The sequence below is a fragment of the Protopterus annectens genome, chromosome 5.part0, assembly GCF_019279795.1.
Source record: "Protopterus annectens isolate FY-2018-M chromosome 5.part0, PAN1.0, whole genome shotgun sequence".
NCBI lineage: Eukaryota > Metazoa > Chordata > Ceratodontiformes > Protopteridae > Protopterus > Protopterus annectens.
The window spans coordinates 694488356-694511294 of NC_056735.1; the positions used below are offsets into that span (position 1 = coordinate 694488356).

Below are 22939 nucleotides of genomic sequence, written 5' to 3' on the forward strand. Positions count from 1 at the left end.
TGTAATGCTGGTGCCTGCATTTACCTATTGTAAATGGAAGCAATGCTTTGGGTCTTTCTTAACATTAAAGGTGAGTGGTTGAAGTGAGCATTATGAACACTGGCAATACTACTGGCAAGCATTGTTTCTGTCCTCTATCCACTCTCTTTCCTAAACCCAGAACCCTTTTAGAGAAATGTAAGTACCTGACTTGGCTAAACATAGAAACATGGAGATATAACAAAAGTATACACATAAAGTCAAATACTACAGTTTAACAACTGGTTGTGGAAATAGCTAATGAATGAGATAAGTGGGAGTTTATAGGAAAAAATGACAGACATATCTGCCCTCTGCTTACAGAAAGAAGCATGCATAGAATATTTAGTTGCAAGCTGCAGTAAAATACCAAGGACATTGCAAACTTTGAACATATCCCCATATAGTAGTCCTGAATAGTGCTATACTTATGAAAACACATAATAAAATTAGGAATCTACTATAAATGATTTGTAATGCATACCTTCAGACTAAGCACACCTATTTAATCATTATTTTACATTACAGTAGGTCAGTATTTAAAATATTATAGTGCAATGGTCATCTTCATCTTCCTCATATAGGATGTATTTCCTATTTGTAGTGTGTTACTGGTCAGGTGGAATGTGAGGAGGAGGTTGCAAAAGGTAGATAGAAGGGCTCATTAATATCTGATTATCCAGATCCTCAAACTCCTGACAAATGAAGTACTACTGATTGTGTTGTGTTAACTAAGACAATGAGGGTTATAGACTTCTGTAATACTTATTTGACTGCTGAATGCAGTCTATAAGACTGTGCATGAATACCTCACTTGAAGATCATTGATATGCTGTTGTTAGTATAGCAGCTGCATGTACATAACAGTTGCTCAGGCACTGCTGCTCTTTGCTTATAGAAGAAATTTGCTGTTGCAATGTCTTTTGCCAGGTCCAGTAAAGCAGAGGGATATAGCACTTAGTATGACCCATGTGACTCTAATTCAATTAGCAGCTTGGTCACCTAAGATCATTGTCTAAGGAAAATTGGAATGAGTGGTTGCTGCCAGCATACCAATTCAAGGAGGAGGGAGGTTGATCTGGCAAGGTAGTGGCCCTGGCTTGCCATGTGGGTGACATCTAGGGGAAGCACTAGGTGTTGCACTTGTGAAGCATCAACCTGTGAGCATTCACTGGCACTGTGCATCTGTGTGTCACTGAGGAAGCATGCAGAGGCACATTTGTACAACAAGCAGCAGCAGTAATGGAGATGAAAGGCCCACTACACTGGCTGGATGAAGGTGCTCCTGAGGGTAGGGTAGGTAGTGCAACAGAGACAGCTAGTTGGCCCACTCCCTCCCACCTGACTGTTACATAGGAGAATTAATGGATTGACTGGGTTACCCAGGCTGGAAAAAAACAGGCTGTAGGGTTCTTCCCTAGCCCAGGGATGTCGGTCTCTCTCACCACAGAAAGCCCTGACCAAATGAGTGAAGGTTGAGGAGTCACTGGACCGAGCCTGCAGAGTTACAAAGAAGTATGTTGTTACTGCATTTCTCCTGGTTTGCAGCCACCCATAAAAAGCAACACACATTATAAACTGCCTATCACTGATCACTGTTTCTCACAGGTGCAGTGATCTCTGATTGACAAACAAAAAAAGAGAGGTGTGGGTGGGTGCATGGATTCTGCCCAGAACTGTACTTTTGTTTAAAGCAAATCTGTCAAACAATTGTGATGTGGACTTGTTAGTTTCAATGTCTCATACTGGAGTTCCAAAACATGAATATATAGTTCTAAAACATGCACACATAAACACATATGTACACAAACAAGGTCTCATGCACGCACAGACTTATACACACACAAACACCTTGGATGTTGACGGCCAGTGGAGAAAAAGAAAAGCTGGCATTTGTAGGTTTTTAATGACACATACCACTTTTTCTTTTCAGTATTGGTAAATTGCTGAGTGCAGTATTTTATTGTCAGAGAGATAGTCATCCATTCCTAAGATATACTGCAACAGCCATGATATAATCTACATGTCAAAATATGTGAATGAGTGGTACTGTACGACATGAAATCTTTCATACTGTATGGGAGCAGACTATATTAAATATTATATGCCTTATGTAATAGTTGTCTTAGTACTTGTTTTCTGTGGAACTGCTACAATATGCTACTTTAACACCAATCCAGCTGTCCACTTACATGAAAAATCTAATTCAGCAATAATTTTTGTGTAATGGACAGACCATAAAATACTGTGAGTTTTGTTGTAAGTTACTGAATGCAGAGGTATAACCACATTGAGCAGTATTCAGTGCTATCTTGCATATACAGCTCTGTCAGAATATTGACCATCTACAGTATTCCAACTGCAGAATAATTTGAATTATCCTGGACAACATAATGTTGGCCAAAAACAATTTAGGCCTACTGAGCTGAGACAGCATATTTAAATTATCATAGATACAGATGAATTTTAAGAACTTAATTCCAACCTTTTATATTCAGTTTTTCTTACTGTTTACTTAACATGGATATAATACTTTTGGTCCAACTGAGAAAAAATAACCAGGACATTTTCAGGATAAACTGCAAGGTCAACAGTTTAGTAATACTTTCGTCTAAGAATGACCAGTGAATGCTAAACAACTTGTGCAGTGAAGGCCTTATGTCCTTTTCAGTAAGAGCTCTTTTAGAGGTTATATGTTTTAACAATGAACATTAAAAGTATGTTTATCATCAGAATTCAACATTTTCTGTCATGGTTAATGGAAACTGAAAATAAGAGAACATCGTGAGGAGATGAAAAATGTCCCCTGCATTTCATTTTTTCATAATTAATAACAGTTATTCAATACTTCAGATTGTTTTCTAATGAACACAGATTGAATCAAAGTGTGTTTCTGGTTGCATCCTAGAAAAAAAAATATTTAGAGTTATATCATATGTACATTGCTGACATCAAGATCTGTTTCAGGACTTTTGGGTATGTGCAACTGATGCTCATATCTCTGCACTGGATATATATCTCACTGCTTCTGGTCAGCAGTGAGTATTGCTTCACATAGCATATAAAGTAGAACATAAACAATAACTAAAAGGCAAAATGGTAAACTAATACAATTTTGACATATTTATATGCCGTCTTAGACTGAGTTCACAAATTCATAAATTTTCCAGCATTAGAGATTCAACTGCAGTGTTATCTGAAGTACAATTTTAACTTTTCACTGCCCAGAAAATATTTTTTGTGTAATTCAATTATATTTCATTTAAATGTGTTTTAGTATGCAGTAGACTTTATTGCTGCACATTTAGTATGCCTGAGGAGACAGTTTTAATTTGCAAACATGATAAACATTGTTAGGAAGTATAAAAATAGCTATATGAAATACAGTTCTCTGACAGAGAAAAACACATTCACTACTTTTCAGTTTATGAAAAGCTCTTCAGGCTGTTACATGTTTTTAAATCAAATCATGCATGGGGCCTAATGCACTTTTCACGGCTGGAAAACTGGGCAGCTGTCCTTATAACACTACAGAAGACAAGCATTTTTTAAACAAAATGCTATAAACCTTGAAGCTCTGAGTGGCTAGAATGCAAGTTTTAGGAAAGACACATAACATTGCAAGGGAATATAAATAAAAGACTGGATTTATTATAGTGTTCCTCTAATAAGCTGTTATAGCCTTTATATATAATTTTTACGTCTTGATGTTTTGACCAGTTAAAAATCATAATTTAAAATGTAAATAATGTACTATGTACAATATGGTGCAGGTTCTAATTTTTTCATACAGTGTATAAGGCTACATTGGAGCCCATTAATATATTTTCTGCAGTAATGCTGCAATATCTACAAATTAAGTTAATGTATTATAGTCTGCATTTTCCTTCAAAAATAACCATTTCTTGTACTGTACCACATACCCTTTCTCCCTTATGAAAGGAGGTACGTTTCCAGTTATATTTAATTACAGGGGGGTGATAATGATTATCACCTAGCACGCTTATATAAAACAAACTATACAGTCGTAAATATCACATCATTGTTTCACTTACAATAATGAAAAGTAAAAGTAAAAGTATGGCTTTGCAAAGGTAAATCACAAAGAGTTGTTTTATGGTTTACTTGTTTAAAAGCATCTTAAGGGAACGTGTAAGTGTGCTTACAATGGCAGCCATCGTAGATGAATGTCGAGCCAGAAGTTTGACACTTGGATCGCTAAATGTTTTGTCTGATGCTGACTCTGCAGCTTTCAACAGGCAAATATAGTTCATTACCATTTCATCTATCTTAGCTGTAATTTCCTGCTGCTGTGTTTCAGAGTTCATTACTTTAACTAAACGCATGCATGCTTCAGTTAAGCAGCAAAGAACTTGGAAGCTAGAGGTCATAGCCAAAAGCATTTCTTCTGGACTTTTGTCTGCCATGGCCATCATCTTGCAGGCACTTCCCAGCTCTCTTGATTCAACAGACAGCAATTGTTTAAACTGTGAAAGTGTATGCTCATAAGCCTCTTCTTGAAAATTTTCTTTTCTATCAGCACTGGCACGTACAAGTAAAAGTAATTCAGTGGCATCTTTTTGTGCTGCAAGAAATCCATCAGGCATCATGTAAACTTTATCCTTTAGTGCATTTATTCTTGTTATTCTTGCATCAAAACTCATGTCATTTAGATTAATGTCAATTGTACCTTGCTCAATAGTAGCACTGGCTCTATGGTCATTTGTCACAGTGTCTAAATCTGGAGTTTTGTTCTCCTTTTCAGTGACTGATGACTGAATCTCGAGGTCTGTGGTTTCAGATGCTAACTGTGAATCATAAAGGCATGATAGTTGGCTTTTGCCTTCACTGTTCTCCTCTTCATCTTCTTCTTCATTTCCTTTGTTAAGAAAACAGTACGTAAAAGGGCCATGACATCTCCAGTTACTAGTATATAACTTTGGTAAGGGTAAAGTCTTATACTGTTTACTTTCCTTCTGAACTGAAATTGCTACAGAAGGCCTTCTGTTCTTTTTGTTTTCTGTTCCAGATGAGCAGCAAGATGAATTAGTAATGAGAGAACTTTGAGAATAACTTTTCAGCAGTCGTCTGCTTAGTGGAAGGTCCACTATTTTATCTGCTTTGGCTTTACTTATTTCACTTACATCCAAGCAAGATAAACTTGGGGTATTTACTTTCTCAAAATGTATTTCATTTTTTCCTGAAGTTGCTGCAACATTGCTGTTGGTACGCCTTAGTATTTTTCGGTTGCGTGGCATTTTCAGACTTCCTCCAATTTGGTCATACGGCCTTATACTAATTGCTGATGTACCTGTATGAGCAGCTTTGCTGACGTCCTGACACTGTTGGTTTAGGTCTTTGCAAATGCTGAATGGCTGAATGGTGGTCGTGGTGGTATCATCTGCATGGTGTTTAGAGAAAGCTGAAGGCAAGCCCTCTGTTCTTCCATTTTCAGGCTCTGTAAGAGCTACACTAGGGGTAGTAGAGAAACAGATAGAATCATTAAGCATCTCCCTGACAACACATTCAGTTTTAAAACTTGGGCAGCAATTCTCATCCTGATCTGGAAGTTGCCTTTTATGTAAATATCCAGAGGACAGTATATCACTTCCCGGATTCTCACCTTTATAGAGATAAATGTACTGATTACATTGATCATCTAATCCCACATTCCTTTTCACACAGGTTACGGATTGTCGCCTTACCTTACCTTTGGACTCATCATCATTTAGAAACTTTTGCCTACTTACATCATCATCATCATCATCCCTCTTCAGTTTACTAGGTAAAGTAGCAGAAATAATATTTCTAATGCTATGAAATGGCTCTTTTTGTAGCCTACAGCTATCTGAGGCAACAGGACTCTCTTCTCTAATATTTAAAAGTTCTAATGTCGATGATGATGAAGATGAAATGAAAGATGGTTCTGAAAATATGTCAGCCTGGATGGTAATACTTTCTAGCTGCTTTTGGACAGTACTAGAACTTTCTTCACTGTCTTTTAAAATGGGAGGTACAGGGTGGCTACCATTTTCTAATGATTTACAATTTGCATCTAAACTTCTAGATTTAGAGAATAAGCAAGCCCGTAAATTGACTGAATAAACATTTTCTGTTTCTAAAATATTCTGAATTAATCTTTGTTCATTAACATCACAGCATTCTTCCCCCCTGGACATTTTATATACTCCCTGGTGTTTGACATCAGTAAAAACACTGCTCATTATTGCGGTACCTGTGGTTTCTTTAATCTTGGGAATCCGGTGACACCCATCACGTAAAGTGCCAAATAATGGTTCAGCTTTTGAAGTGGCATGCATAGCTGGCACTGTCTTTCTATGACATGTAGCTTCACCCTGTTTATGTGGGTCCTTGTAGGGAGCCCCATGAGTTGAGTGTGATTGCTGTCTTTCTTCTGAAGGGGTGCTGCTGATACCTTTCACTGCAGATTCAGAAATAATGTGCTTAACGTCAGAGGCACAAAGAGGGGAATCGACTGGGGTAGCACATGTGCTGCTGCTGCTACCGGTGCTGCATCCTGCATCTACTGAAGAACACTGTGAACTCTGCAGAGAGAAATGGCCTTCACTTTGCAAAGAAGACATACGCTTAGCCAAATGATACTCACAAAATCTTGCTACATTCTGTTCAGCTTCGGAGAGATTAACATGGCTATCAGCTGCAGGAATGTCTGTCTCTTGTGAATCAGTTAGTTCTTTGGCAGGGTTGCTATCATCTTGTTCAAGACATGAAGCACTATAATTTTCTTCAGCAGACACTTCACCTTTTCTGTCTTGTTCTGTTTTAGAGGCTCCAGGTAACTTGGAAAATTGTTTACCATTAAGTATTGCTGGGACCTGTTTTTCAACTGTTCTTTCATCCACAATAGCATGCCATCTTTGGTTTTCTTTACGAAAAGTAGTTCTTTCCAAGTCAAAAGTGCTAATCTGTTTATTGTCCCTTGACGCTTGAGAGCTATATTTATTGTTGGATTTTAACTCTTCACTTGCTTCTATTTTTTTGGTTTTTTGTATATTTTGAAGAGAAATATTATTCTCAGATGTTGTCTTGGACAAGCCATCTACAATTTTCTTCTTTTTATTAGTGCAAGACTGCACTAAAGAACTCATGTGCAATTTATTAAAATATTCTGTTACAGACTTAGTCTCCATTGTCTCTGGTTCCATTTCAATGTTATCAGAATGAAACATTTGTTTTGAAGGCACAGCTTTGAAGTGCGGGTCCGTGGCAGGCTGACTTACCATAAACGGTGAAGATACACTTTTCATATCTCCTACTGCATTTTGAGATATGGGGAATTCTGTTTTCTCCTCAATGAGAGGCTGGTAGCCCTCACAAGTAGCCAAAAACATGCGTGTGCCATTCTCAGACTGCTTCTGTGCAACAGCTTGTTCAGAATTTTCTGTCATTTCTGAAGAGTTGGTTTCATTGCCAGAATCGGAAGATGACTCAGGGCTATATGCTCGCATTATTGTTACACCTGTATACCACAAGAAGATAAACAGCTAATTAATAACATCATCTGAGACACTTCATTACATGTAAGAAAATATGTTTATTAAATAAAACTCTACTTTATGATGTCATTAACTTAATTTGATCAAATAATGCCAAAAGCATACATGGAAGAAATAAATGATCGCTTCACCTTAACAAATAAGAAATGGACAACATATACATGTTAGCAAAAACAATGATGACGGTGATTAGGATGGTAATGATGATGACAACAGCACTGACAAAACTGACACAAGATTTATGGAAGCGTTCCAGGACTAATGATGGATATGTAGACGGAATGTTATGGTGGTCAGTGAATAAATGTTACTATACGGAAAGAACCTGAATTGTCTCTGGACTGTTGTTCTTCAGAAACTGCCAATGACTCCAGTGCTTGCAGAGTAGAAACCATTGTTTCATCTAATGCCTGCTCAATTTTGCTCTCGTTATTAGTAGGAACGGCATCAATCAATGACACTGGGACATCATTTCTGACTACAGTATTAACGTTATCGTTATCTGACAAAAGTTGAGTATGGGTGTCTTCTTCATCAGAACTATCTCTAAAGCCAGGAGGAGGAGCAGCAATAGCCATATTTAATGAGTGCAGGAGAATATCTTCATCTTCTTCATCATCACCATCAGGTGGGGGTAGTGATGTCAGATCAATGATGTCATCTCCTGAACCAGCCATGTTTAAGATATCAGTCCTGACCAGCTCCCCTAAAATAGTATCCTCCTCACAACTTGCTTCGTCTTCATCTTCTGCATCATCTGTGTTTTCTGAATAACAGATGTCATGGAGAAGAGGCTCTTCTATCCCTTCTGTATTTCCAAACATTTTATTGTCAGTTATGTTTGTATACACAGCACTGGAAGAAAAATTAATGCTTTCAGCATCTGAGGATGAGTCTAACCCTTTAATTTCATCATTATTGTCTAAGTACATGGATTTATGAACATCTGACATCTCTGGGCTCTCATCCATTAATCGTTCATATCCAAGGTGCTGTGGGTTAATATTGTCTATGTTGTGATCACCAAATATAAATGATACTTTTGCTTCTCGAGGAGACTCCTGTGCTTTATTACTAGAATCCATTCCTGAGACATACAAGAAGGACTGTTGGTTTGCACTTCTGTTTCTAACCTCTTTAACATTAGACTGATGTATTACTTCCCGATCAGACCCAACAGATTTTAAAGCATCATCAATGTAAATTAGCCGAGGATCAGTTTGGCAATGGATGTTACCCACAATATCTGGTTTTTGCTTGGATCCCAAAAATGACGTATGAATCTCATGATCCTCTTTCATTGAAAACATAGCAGCTGCTGATAGATTTTTCCATTCAGAGGAATTGAAATTATGTTTACTTTTGTTCTCTATACCTAAAAACATAATAATAAGATAAGATAGTTAATTTAATAATAGAAAATGTAATGTAAATAATGAAGCACTGTTATTAACACAGATAAAGTAATTCATTGTTTTACTAGGTAGTAATAAGAATGTTTCTAAAATGCTAAATCACTGAACACTTAACTTTGCATATCAAATTATCTTTTTTCTCTGAGTATAATGCCCTCAGATTACATGCAATTAAGTTAAAATGTTTTTTCTTTAGAAATTAATTTATAGTCCAAGTCCAACAACATTATCAACCCTGTTATGATTGTTTCATTTCAAATCATGACAAGTAGAATTACAATTTACCATACTTTTCTTTTGTCTGCTTACTGATCTTTTAACCGAAATAAAGGTCTCATAATGATAACTGATCAAAGTTAAACTGAAGAATTTATGTCTGTCATACATGGTAAACAGATCACTGTATCATCACTTGTGGACTACAAGACTAGATGTGTTCTGCAACATTTGGTGACCAGAAAAGGTAAAGTTAAGGCATCATCAAGTACAACGATGGAAATTCACCGAAGTTTTTCATCTGTGCTTGTGCACTGTTTATTCTGTGTATTTACACTATGTATTATGGCTTGACTTTTCTCCCAGACTCTGAATTTACTATTTATCAATTGTGAAATAACTGATCTGTTTTTCTCAGACTTTTTTGTTCTATGCAAATAGAAATGTAACTGTGAACATCCAACAAGTGCAACATTTATTCCCCCTTATTCATGTAATTTGGAAAGAAAACCAGATGATTAATATACTAATTGAAGTTGGTTTCTGACACCAACTTAGGAAGGAGGGATGAGTTGGTTCATAACTCTACCCTATCTTTATGGATCATTAAATAAGGAAGCTTCCTATCTTCAATGGTGTGAGCATCACAGTGGTGTATATTCCCCCAGTGCCAATACCAACGAGGCACTGAGTATACTTTACCAGTCAATCAGTGAGCTACAAAATCAGAATCTGGAGTTTGCTCACATAAAAGGAGATGATTTTAATCAAGCAAATCAGAAAACAGTCTTACCTCATTACTTCCAGCATGTGGTCTTTGCAACGAGGGGAGAGAACATTCTGGATAAGGTCTGCACCAATATCAAGCTAGCATATAAGGCAGTACCTCATCATCTGGGAAACTCAGATCATCTCTCCATTATGCTACTACCAGCATATATGCCATTGTTACTCAGAGGAAAGCCATCCAGGAAATAAATAAAGGTATTGCCAGAGGGAGCAGTCTCAGCACTGCAGGGCTGCTTTGAAAGCACAGACTGGAATATGTTCAAGGAGGCGGCTACTATGGACCAGAATATTAACCTGGATAATTACACAGAGTCTTTGATGGCCTATATATCAAAATGTGTGGATGATGTAACAGTCAACAAGATCGTCATCACATGAGTGAATCAGAACCCCTGGCTCACAAGGAGAGTGTACAATCTCTTGAATGCAATGCAATGCTGTCTTTAAGTCTAAAGACAAAGATTTCCTTAGGGAAGCCAGAGTGAAATAAGTAGAGGAATAAAAGAAGCTAAGTGGGTCTATGGACAGAAAATTCAGAGTCACTTCTTGGACCTGAGAAACTCCAGGCTACTGTGGCAAGGTATACAATTTATATCAGACTACAGGACCTTACCTTCTCAATGTGATGATAACATGGAGTTTCTCAATGAACTCAACACCTACTTCAGCAGGTTCGAGAAGGGAAACAATACAGTGATAACGAAACTGCCCACCAACCAAGAACATGAAGTGGTCTGTCTTCACCCAGTGGTTGTTCAAAGGGTGCTGTGATGGGTGAACCCAAGAATGGCAGCTGGTCCTGAAAATATTCTGGGGTGGGTGCTCAGGAACTGTGCTGACTAATTAATTGTTATTATCAACAACATATTCAACATCTCTCTGCATCAGGCCACAGTACCCAAGTGCTTCAAGAATACAACCATTATAATACTGCCCAAGAAATCTTCACCCTAAAACCTGAATGACTATCACCCAGTAGCTCTCACCTCCACTGTAATGAAGTGCTTTGAGAGATTGGTCAAAGACTATTTAACATCAAGTCTTCCTGCAACATTGGACCCAATACAATTCACTTATAGATCCAATCGCTCTAAGGCAGATGTCATCTCATTGGTTCTTCACTTATCCTTGGCACACCTGGACAACAAAAACTGCTATGTCCATATGTTATTTATTGACTTCAGCTTGGCTTTCAGCATGGTCATCCCCCATCATCTGATTGAGAAACTCATCCATCTGGGTGTTAGCACTCCTTTATGCAACTGGATTCTGGACTTTCATATTGACAGACCACAAAAGGTATGTGTAGCCAACAACATCTTGATGAGCATCACACTGAACACTGGGGTACCTCAGGGATGTGTCCTGATCCCCCTGCTGTTCACCATGCTGACACATGATTGCATCACTAGGTACAACACGAACCACATTATTAAATTTGTGGATGATACTACAATGGTGGGTCTCATCAGCAATGGTGACGAAAAAGCCTACAAAGAGGAAGTGAACCAACTGATTGTCTGATGTGACAACAACAACCTGATTCTCAATGTGAATAAAACAAAGGAGATAATAGTAGACTTCAGGAAGAGGTGCAAGGCTTATTCTCCACTCACAATTAAAGGAGAAACAATGGAAAGGGTGAAGAGCACCAAATTCCTGGAGGTGCATATAACTGAAGACTTGTCTTGGTCAATAAACACTAATCACATTGTCAAAAAGGCATAACAGCATCTACACTTTCTAAGAAGGTTAAGGAGAGCAAAATTACCACCTTCAGTTCTCACAACCTTCTACATGGGTACCATTGAAACCATCCTGACTAGTAATCTCTCAGTGTGGTATGGAAATTGCACAGTTTCAGATCGCAAATCTCTCCAGAGGGTGGTGAAAGTAGTGGAGAGAATTATCAGGTAGACACTCCCATCTAACCAGGACTAGCACTTTGCTCAGTGCCTAAACAGCCATGAAAATAGTCAAAGGCTGCACTCTCCCTGCCCATGGTCTGTTCTTGTGTTTGTCTTCAGGCAGAAGATACTGTAGCTTACATTGCAAAACCACCAGATTTAATAAAGGCTTTTTTCCACAAGCCATCAGACTTCTGAACACCAGTAATAACATACACCATGCTGGTCATCGAGGTCTGGAGTTACAACGCTGAAGTAATTCAAAGACATATGCAATAACTCTATGAAAGTACAGTCTTATACCTTATGTGCAATATTAATGATGCCAAGTTAACATTCTGTGCAACATGTTAAGTTAGAATTCAGTGCAATTTGAAATCAGTCTGATTCTGATCTGTATAATATATTATCTGTGCAATATTTTGGGTAATGACAAAGATGTAAGTGGAATAGTCTTGGTGCATGTTATTGCACTTGTTACTGCACTGCATAAATGTCTTACTGTTGTTATTGTTGGATTAGCATTAGTATATGTGTTATTGTATTAATATTATCAGTATATGTTATATGCACATTGAGTTTGAAATAATGAAATTTCTTTCAGTTGCACTTTTGTGCAGTCTAAATGACAATAAAATTCACTTTGACTTTGACTTAGAAGATAGGGCTTGATGTTCACAGACTCTTTGAGCAGAGGTTATAGCTACTAAAAAGATAGTTTTCCAGGTTAAAAATTTTAGTTCACGCTTTGCTGACAGTTCAAATGGAGATTGAGTTAAAGCTTGTAATGCTAAATTCAAAGCCCATGGCAGAGAAGAATCTTTAAAAAGAAGACTAAGAAGAAACGTTGCCCTTATAAAGGCCTTACAAAGTTTTGAAGAAGCTAGGGATGAGTCATTTGCTCCTATGTGGAAATTATAAATGACAGCTAGTTGTACATAGTCAAGGATCTAGCTCCTTCATTAAAAATTGCAGCCAACAACTCACAAACTTTAGGTACTGGTGCTGAAAAAAGATCAGTGTCTCTTTGCTGTGCCCAAAAAACAAATATTTTCCATTTACTACTGGAAATTTTTCTAGTGGAAGCTTTATGGTAAGACAAATGAATGCCACATACAGGGGAGGAGAGTCTTGGTTGCCTGGCTATCAATGGAAGTGGAGAAACCATGCAGTCTACTTTAGGCCTGAAATGTGCGGGTGAATCTTGCCTGTCATGTGAGATAGGAGGTCTGGATTTGTTTCCAGAATCCATGGTGGGTGAACTAGATGAAGCCTAAGAAAGGGGAACTAAATCTAATGAGGCCAATAAGGTGCAATGAGGATGGCTATATTCTTCAATTGAGATGCTTTCTTAAGAAACTTGAGGATTAAATGAGTTGGGGAGAAAGCACAAATAAGACCGGGGGGCAGTTGCCTCTTAGTGATTCTCTTAGTGGGGTCATCAGGGCAAAGAACATGCTGCACTTGTTGTTGAGGGCAGATATATATAGGTCACAGCAAGACTGGCTCCATTGCTGGAATATCTCTACCACAGTTTTCTTGTTGAGAGACCACTCATGAGGCAATAAAATGGACTTATTCAACGTGTCTGTTATCATGTTGAATTTCCCTGGAATGCGTGTTGCTATTAGAAATCAATTGGATGAGATCATCCAGTGCCACAATCTTAGAGCTTTTCAACACAAGGGTTAAGATCGGGTTCCTCCTTGTTTGTTGATGTAACATACCACACTGATATATTGTGCATCTGAATAGCGATAGTCCCAGAAGAGAGATATTCTTGAAAGGCCTACAATGCTAGGAGTACTGCTCTCATTTCCAGGACATTGATATGACTCAAAAGAAAAAATCTATCTACATATTACACACATCAGTAATACATTATTTTTAGTTTAGATATATTCTTAGCAAGATATGAACATATTATATATTCATTATTTTAAAAAAAATTTTTAAAATACATCTTGCATAAATTGTACATAACTTATGTCTTGAATATTTCTTTTGTATTTTAGTCATACATATAGCATATTAGAATAACTATGTGAATACATATCCAATAGTAAACATACATAGTAATATATGGAAATGAAATAACATTGTATAAGAATATATGCACATATTCATTCATTTTTAAGATGATTATATAACATCTATTATATGTATATACAGGATAATGCCATAAATAACTATATAGATACATTGTAAATCAGTTAGATACAGATGCAGATCTACTAGGAGACTTCACTTAGACAGCTAGATACACACGCAGCGATCTGATAAAAAATTTTGATAGAATTAAGCGTTCGCTTTTATCATGGTGCATATAAACTTTTTTATATTTAGCGGTCAAAGCTCTAATAAATATATGACACATGATGAATGCACATTTTTATGAAGTTTTAAATTGTAACAATGAAATGTTTTGATTAATTATTTTAATTGAGAGTTTTCCCGCGCTAGCGGATATATAAATGCATAATAGTTAATTAATGATTGTTATCTGATGAAGCGTGGATGGACCATGCGAAAGCGCTCATTTCTGTCTTTTCAATAAAACGTATTGGATACTTTGCAGCAGTTGGATTTTATTAATATATACTACGAGTTTCTACATTGAGAACATTTGTATTCACATTTCATGGCTGGTATCTCACATCTCTCTACATTGATATGTGTGTAAGCCTCTTTGGGGTTCCAGGTGCCTTGCACTGTCATTCCAAAGAACTGCCCCTCCTCACCCAACTTGAGAAGCATCAGTGATCATTATGGCTTTGGAATGAGGGAAGAATGAAGGGATGACCTTTTAATATTTGATCTGAGTGAATCTACCACAAGAAGTACTTTTGCCATGCCTGAGTTATTCTGACCTGAGTGGACACAGGCTGGTGCAGAATAGACCACTGAATTACCAGGGTCCATTGAATAATTCTCATATAGTATCTTATAACAGATCCAAAACTATTGCAGCAGACTCTGACCCTGACCCCAGGGCTTGTAGAATCAATCAAACTGATAGAGAATTTTGAATTATCTTTTCGACTTGAAATCAAATTATTTGTACCCTTGGTAAGGAAAGGGATTATGTCACTGATAGCATATTATAATAAGGCCGCTATGAACTCTAATATCTGAGATGGTTCTAGCTGAGAGTTTTTGTGATTGATGATAATTCCTAGATGAGAGCAAAGCTGAAGTACTTAACCTCATGCATGCCTTGTTGGAGTGGTTATAAGCCAGTCATCCAAGTACAGAAACACCCAAAACCCCTGCAGTCTCAGGTGAGTTGTTACTACTGTCTAGTGTTTGAACACCCGTGGGGCTATGGTGAGGCCAATGAGCAGAGCTCTCAATTGATAATGACTGACTCCCAGCTGGAAGCATAGGTATTTTCTAGATCATCTGTTCATTTTTATGTGATAGTATGCATCTTCTGTTGAGCCCATCCAGTTGCCCTTGTGCAAGAAAAGCAAAATGGACTGAACCGTGATTATCTGGAATTTGGTCTACTGAACTGACTTTTTCAGAATGCTGAGATCCAAAATTGTTCAGCAGTCCCATGTTTTCTTTGGCACTAAAAGAATGTTGATTAAGTTATTGACTCTTTCTGGTCTGGGGAAACCTCTTGGATGACTCTTTTTTTCTAGCAGCTTTTCTATTTCAAGTTTTGAGGGTTTCCTCTGTCTGGGTAGAAAATGGAGAATTTAGTTTACAGTTAAGGGGGAGGGTATTATATTACCTCTGGAAATAATCCTGTGCACCCATGTATCCTTTGTAATGTTTAGCCAGGCTGTCTGGTGCAGGAATAAATGACCCCCAACTGCATCCAGAGGTGGACAATTGGGCTGGCTTTTATGAGCACTGGTAGGATCTGTCAGAGAAAGAATAACTAAATCCTTGGCAGACCTTCTTTCCCACATGGGCAGCATCTTCCATTATAGTTCTCCCATCTTCCTCTTGCGGAACTATCTCCATTTGGATCATGGAAAGGACCCTGTGATTTTCTGAACCACATTTTTGGCCACCTTGTTGATTACTAGAGAAGGTCCTTTGAGTTATTGAAAAACATGCATCCATTGCAGACAGGGTCTTATCATCTATCTCACACCTGGACAGCATGTCTTTAACCTTAGGGAAAACAAAGAACTTCTGTCAAAGGGAGCATTAACAAAGGAGGACTTGAAGGGATCCATGAAATCACACAGGGCATGTTTCCTGATGGAGATGCCTGAACCAGCCACCTGGTAGGTACCTTCAACTGCATGTGAAATGAGCCTCATGTACAAATTTGAGAAGGATTGTAGGATAGCCAAGTTAGAGACAATAGATCTCTCTGACTCAGAATTAATGGTCCCTGAGAGGGATTTAGAACGTTCTTTAATAAAGTCCCCCTGAAGTCTAGTGAAGTGTGCTAAATAATTCAGAGACCTGATTGCAAAATGTGCTGAAGAATATACATACTTCCCAAATATGTCCAATGCCCTGAAATTCCTGTTAGGGGGATGGACAGATGAATGTTGTTCCACAAGTTCCTACTTTGAGACTGCTGCTATAACCATGGCATCTACTGGTACTCCTTTGATCCAAAATCCTCTTCCCTTTCAGTGGTACCAGGATCCTATTGGCTCCACAGCATCATGTTCCTTCCAAACCTGACTAGCGATCAAATAAATGAGCTCATCAGTGGGAAGAGTCACCCAGGAGGTAGATGGGTCAGACCAAATGGCTTACAGGAACTTCAACTGATATAGTAATGAATAGGCTTTCAGGAATGCTGATTCTTCTTTGGAAGGGTTATCAGTAAACCAGCAACCAATTTGCTTTATGATCTCCAGGATGTCTCCAAAGGAGACACTATCAAGTTCTGATTTAAGTGACTCTTCCTCTTCATCAAAATCTGTATCTTCTGTGACTGACTCTTGAGGAAAGTGTAAATGCCTTCTGTTGCACTTTCTTTTCATAAGAACTTTTTCAGCAGGGTGCTCTGGAGAAGTATCAGAAGATATAAGTAATACCCTGCTGCTGGGTAGTCTGGAAATTTTGGACTGGCTGTCTCTGTGAAGTAGTGTGTTGAGGCTCAAGGTTCAAAGACATATGAGATTGGGAAGACAGATCTGGGGGGAAATCATCCTTCTTCTAGAATTAGAAAAAACTCTCTCCAGTACCTCAAAGGCAGAATGCCCCAGGGAGAAGGATGCCAATGGTGTCAAGAAGATATGCTTCCAGACCATTGGCTCCCTCTGATCTGAAGACAGGGCACCTGAGGCAGAGGTCAGAGCCGAGTTGTCTAAAGCCAAGACTCTGAGGGACAGAGATAGATCTGACAACTTCGGTGTCAACTCCAACACCTCAAACCCGGCAGTGGCCGTACAACTCTGGTAGTCATCTGGGTCTGACCTGCTCACAGCTGGTCCAATCAATGAAGGAATCAGAGCCAAAGATACAACAATCTTTTGGTCTGACATGGATGGTTCATGGATTCTCAGATCCAAGAGCTCTGAAGGTGAAGGTCAGATTGGAGAAGGAGACAAAATATGTAAAGTAGTACTAGGGAAGGTGTCTGGACCCAATGGGATAGGAGCTGGGAGAACTCCTTCATAGGTTCATAGGTTCATACTAGGCTATCTGCCCGAGGGCATTTACAAGCCTAGCCCATAGTTTTGTGGCTTACGCCACCCCTTTAGTATGGGGAACTATACCCATTATTTTGCTGTGCCTCTGTCGAGCAGTGACACTGAGGTAATCCCTGGGGTATATCTGCGATCTCCCATCCATTGGTCAAGATTTCTCTTGAACAAGGCCAGCGAGGTGCTCTGCCTCACATATACCGGGATTTTATTCCACAGCATAGGGAGTCTTTGGGTGATGAATCTATCCCTCCAGCACGTCCTATTAATAGCCGTGTCGAGGTTTAAGTCTCCCGCCCTTGTGGCTCTGACGGATCTAGATTTTTTGAGGTGAAGCATATTCATCAAATCTGGGTTTGACATGGCCTTGTATGTTAGGCAAAGGTCACCTCTGAGCAAGCGGTGGCGACTGAATAGAGCTGGAGTTCTTTCAGTCGGGCAGCATAGGACAGATGTTTGAGACCCTTTATCCTTTTGGTGAGGAACTTTTGTGGCCTCTCCAGCTGCTGCAAGTGTCGGGTCAGATACATTCCGAATGGGGCATTGTACGCAATCATTGGTCTGATGAGTGATGAGTATAGGGAGACTATGACCTCCCTTGATCTAGATGAGAATCCCTTCATGATAAGGTGGGGAATGTAGAAGGTCTTCCTAACTACTTTAGCTACATGGGTGTCGAATGACAGACTACTATCAACCTGGGTCCCCAGGTCCCTGATAACTTCTTCTGTGCTCAGTGGATTGCCACCTATTTGGTAGCTAGGGGTAACCTTGTTTTTCCCGAAGGGTATGACTATGCATTTTTTGGCATTTAACTTTAGGCCATGGCTCTGGCACCAGTTATCCGTTTCTGTGAGACCCTTCTGAAGGATATCTGTGTCAGATGTGTTTTCTACTATGGCCCAGTTTGCAGTCATCTGCAAACTTTGTCAGCCATAACCCTCCTGTGTTTGCTTGTACTTCGGAAAAGTAGATGCCAAACAAGAGTGGGCCCAGGACTGAGCCCTGTGGTACATCACTTGTGACAGGCTTTGAGTCTGACATGGCGCCAGCAACTCTGACCCTGTGGGTTCTGTCACTCAGCCAGTTTGCAACCCATCTTGTGATGTATGGGTTAACATTTAAGCTGATGAGTTTTTCAATGATACCCGAGTGGGGTATTGTATCGAAGGCCTTCGCCAGATCGAGGTAGGCTGTATGGACTGCCTTTCCCTCATCAATGGCTTTGGTGAGTGTTTCGAAAAAGTCAACCAAGTTTAGAAGGCATGATCTGCCTTTGACAAAGCCAAACTGGGATGGATCCAAAGTCTGCAAATTCCCTATGTCTTTATTTATGAGGTCCATTATGATCCTCTCCATGGCTTTGCAGATAAGGCTTGTCAAGCTAATGGGCCGGTAATTTCCAGGGTCGGTGGAGGCACCGCCTTTGTGAAGTGGGACCACAGTTGCAGTGCGCCACTCCTGGGTGCGTATCCAGAGGTAAGACTATGATTAAACAGCTGTCCTAGCTGTGGGTTTAATTCCTCGTTGAGTTCGTGGAGCACACAGCCGGGGACACCATCAGGTCCCATGGATGCTGTGTTTTTTGCTTTGGAGAGAGCAGTTTTCACTTGGGCGTTGGAGATGTTTGGGGGGCTGCAATCGCTTGGTATAGATATCTCTCCTTTTTGGGGGGGGGGAGTTTGCACTGAACCTGTCAGCCAGTATGTTGGCACTGTCTGTAGGATCAGTAATCTTCACATCATTTTGAACTAGTTCTGAGCATATCTGGGAGTTTCCTCCCAGGTTTCTAACATAGCTAAAGAATACCTTATGATTGTCTTTTGAGTCTTTAGCTATTTTTCTCTCAAAATTTGCTTTGGATGATTTTATGAGAGCTCTTAGTTTTTTACTTATAGTGATCAAGGGTATCTTACCTTTTAAGGATTTTGCTCTATCTTGTAGTAGCTTCCTCCTTTTGTTGTAGAGTTTGTTTATGGCTGGGGTCCACCAGACTGGACGCTTGCCTTTGGTACAAAGAGTCTTTGTTTTGCTTGGGATTGCCTTATCCATGCAGTCCTGCAGGTGCTGGTAGAAGGCATTTGTAAGTGATTCAGCGGCTTGAGTACTGTTTTCCGCCAGCTCGGGGCCTTAAAGGAGACAACACTAGTCTTTAGAAGTCTGTGGTCGGCTTTCGAGAAGTTCTTTACCGTGGTCTTTTTATTTCAGGTGGGGTGGGATGAGGACCTCCAGCGAGATTAGTTTGTGATCTGATCTCACCAGTGAGGGGTATACTTCGGTGTTGAACATTGTGCTCCCATGTTCGTGATGATGAGATCAAGTATGTTTTCTCCTCTTGTGGGGATGGTGACTAGTTGTTCCATGGCATTTGAGTTTATGAATTCCAAGAACTTTTGGGCTAGGGTGTTTGGGCTTAAGTAGTGTTCCCAGTCTATATTAGGGTAATTGAAGTCACCTAGTATGATGGTGTTTGGTGATACATTTATCCCTCTAGTGTTTTCAGGAAGGCCATGTGAGGTTCCTGAGTTTGTGAGGGTGGCCTGTAACATGCTACAATTTGCAGAGCAGTCTTGCCTATGGTTAATTGCACCTGGATGGTCTCCGATGCATCGTGCGTTGCCACCAGTCTTGAGGTGTGGGTGTCCTTGATGAATATGGATACCCCCCCTCCTTTCTTGGTATTGTCCGGATTTTGGGGCCGGAACGCATGATAAGAGGTAAAACCTGATAGTGCTGGGGTGCTCTCAGGAGCCTTGAACCAGGTTTCTGTCACTGCACAGACATCGATGTTCTCCATACTGAGAAGGGCCTCGAGTGCGTGCATTTTGAGATTTAGACTTCTGGCATTGAGCAGCATTACCCTTAGTTTTTTTCCTTTTTTGTGTTCTAGGGTGGTAGGTTTAGAATTTGAGCCTATCTGAGTCTGTGCCAAGAGAAATATTTTCATAATTTTATCCACCTTTTTCAGATTCCTAGTAGACTGAGAAGAAGAAGCCACTGAAGGGGTACTAGAATGATGGTGCCTCTCTAGGAAGGGTGATGGTAGAGGGAAATGAACAGAGTCTAGAGAAGACACATATTGGGTCCTAAGGAGCTTCTTCCACTCTGAGTGTGTCAGATCTGATGTTAGGCTTTATTATCAGATGCTGTCGGATCTGAGGATTTAGTCTACAGCTCCAATAAACTCAGATCAGATGGCTTAGACACCTTAAGAGAAGGAGAGCTATAAGTGGATGATCGCAGGGTCCAGTGTATGTTTTCTGGACTCCTTTTTGTCTAATTTTCGTTTGTGTCTAATGTTCTGGAGGTTTGAGCTCCAGAGAAACTCTTCAAAAAAGAAGTTGGCAATAAACCTTTTAGAATCAATTTTTTTGCAGTCCTCTAAGGCCCATGGAATAAAGATCTTACAAATCTTGCAGGATTCTTTTAAATGAGTTGGGCCTAAGCAATATACACATAAGTCATGTGCACCAGATAGAGGTATTTTGTGCCCAAAATCTTTACATTTCTTAAAACATAAAGGTTTTTTAGCCATGCTGAAGCAAAAAATTTAAGTACTGTAAAATAGCATATAAGAGAGATTGCTTTTTTAAACAAAGAAAGAAAAGAAAGGACGAAAGTGAAAACAGGGTCAACAACAGTGGCAATTAAAGAGATTACCATAAAGGTATAAATCAGAGAGAATTTACCAACAATGCTTGACTAAGAATACATTGATAAGGGAGGAATATATGAAAGATCTAGATAAAGTAAGGAAATATAAATCTTATTTTACTCACAAATGTCACACTAAAACTAGAGAGCTAACAGCAGCCACGTCTGCATGCAAAGACAGCAAATGAGATCTGAGGTATGGTAGGGGACTAGAGCATTATGGGTAAGGGAGGAGCTCAAGAGTTTCCAGTATCCACAAGCTGTAAAAAAGTGGCTGAGTCAGATGAGGGTTGGACCCAAACTCACTTCTTGAGGAATGAATGAAAATTGACATCAGTTTATCAGATGAATACATTCTTAAAGAAAACTTTGCCCTCCAAATACTTCAGCATATAGCTAGACCTAGTTCTAAAATTTCAGCTTCACATTAAGTGCAAAATTAACTACTGATTATTCTGAGCCAAAAACAATCTCATACTTTCTCTACCCAAAAATGAGATCTGCTATATGGAAAAGGTATTGTGTTCTCCCAAACACTATACAGCCTTCTTCTTGTAGCTTAGACATTATTAAAATACTAAAGCACTGCAGATCTCACTGTGAAGGCTGCCAGCCTAGCTAGACATAATTTTGTAAATAATTCTATGTCATTGTAAATATTAAAATGACCCACAGGCTTGTTTCACAAATGTAAAGAAAACTGTGTTATGTGTTGAGCTTCAAAAATGTAATCACAGTGTACCCTGCTGGAAGAAAGCTGATAAACAACGGATTTTATGACTGTATTTGATTTCAAGTTAGGAGACAGGATGTCTGGGCTAGGAAATTCTTTCTATTGTTCTAAGACAAAGATAAGTACTAAGTTTTACATGTAAATTGTCTTTTATTGCTGTGGCTTCCCGGCAGGTGCAGATTACAAAAATAAATGTTAACATTTTGATTTCTGTGACCCATGGAAACTTAAGCAGAAGTGTCAAGAATGATGTAATGTAAAATGACTCAGCAGTAATGTGTATTATTAATTTAAGACTTTCTCAGAGAGAAAGATTGAGCATTTTGTATTTTGTTCTGAATCTAACAACTCACCAGCACTGTGCCTTGCTCTGTAAGTAGGATCTTAGATCTTAGTATTTCTCTTAGACATAGAAATAGCAAGATTAGTCTAGCTGTGTTCTATATTTATGTCAGACTGTCCTACAATGTTGTTTTAAAGTATTTCCTATGATTTCTGAACTGTCTAATGCCATTGTGCTGAATTAATGAGTACTGTCTTGTGTTTTTTATTATTTATCATTAAATATATTTTGACCCTTTAACTGTGGCTGTTTTGTGTAGAGACAATTTAAGCTCTTAAAGTACTTGCATGTATTTGGCGATACTGTATAGGCCACTCCTAAATAGCATTTAGGTCTCAGTCACACTTACCAACTGGATAACAGTAACATTGCACATTAGAATTGGACACCCTTTGGTAAGGGCCTTTACAGTAGCTAATAAGAGTAGTTTGTGGCAGATGGTACTACCATATAGTCTGAACAGAAGAGGGCATTGCTGGAGAACCTGTGTCAGCCATCCCCAGGGGTGTCTTTGTGTTTGTATATAAATCAAATCTCAAAGTGTGTGTGTGTGTGTGTGTGTGTGTGTGTGTGTGTGTGTGTGTGTGTGTGTGTGTGTGTGTGTGTGTGTGTGTGTGTGTGTGTGTGTGTCAGCTTCTTGGGCAGGGACATGAGGTACTGGTTGGACAAAGAGGGTACTGGAGGTTTTGGCTTGACTAC

General features: G+C 39.1%; 1 protein-coding gene across 3 annotated transcripts in view; it reads right to left on the minus strand.

The window, feature by feature from the left end:
* Positions 1 to 3647: 3647 nt before the first annotated feature.
* Positions 3648 to 22939, minus strand: part of FRMPD4 (FERM and PDZ domain containing 4) — a 1947279-nt gene continuing 1927987 nt past the window's right edge. For 2 of the 3 annotated variants that reach the window (XM_044072543.1, XM_044072542.1), the window contains exons 15-17: positions 7882 to 8931; positions 6254 to 7519; positions 3648 to 5485 (exon numbers count right to left, since the gene is read on the minus strand). In XM_044072543.1, the coding sequence (XP_043928478.1) occupies positions 4140 to 5485; positions 6254 to 7519; positions 7882 to 8931 (3662 nt within the window). In that variant the 3' untranslated portion in view covers positions 3648 to 4139. Of the gene's footprint in view, positions 5491 to 6253; positions 7520 to 7881; positions 8932 to 22939 lie in introns of all 3 variants that reach the window. The other variant, XM_044072544.1, reaches the window with a different exon arrangement.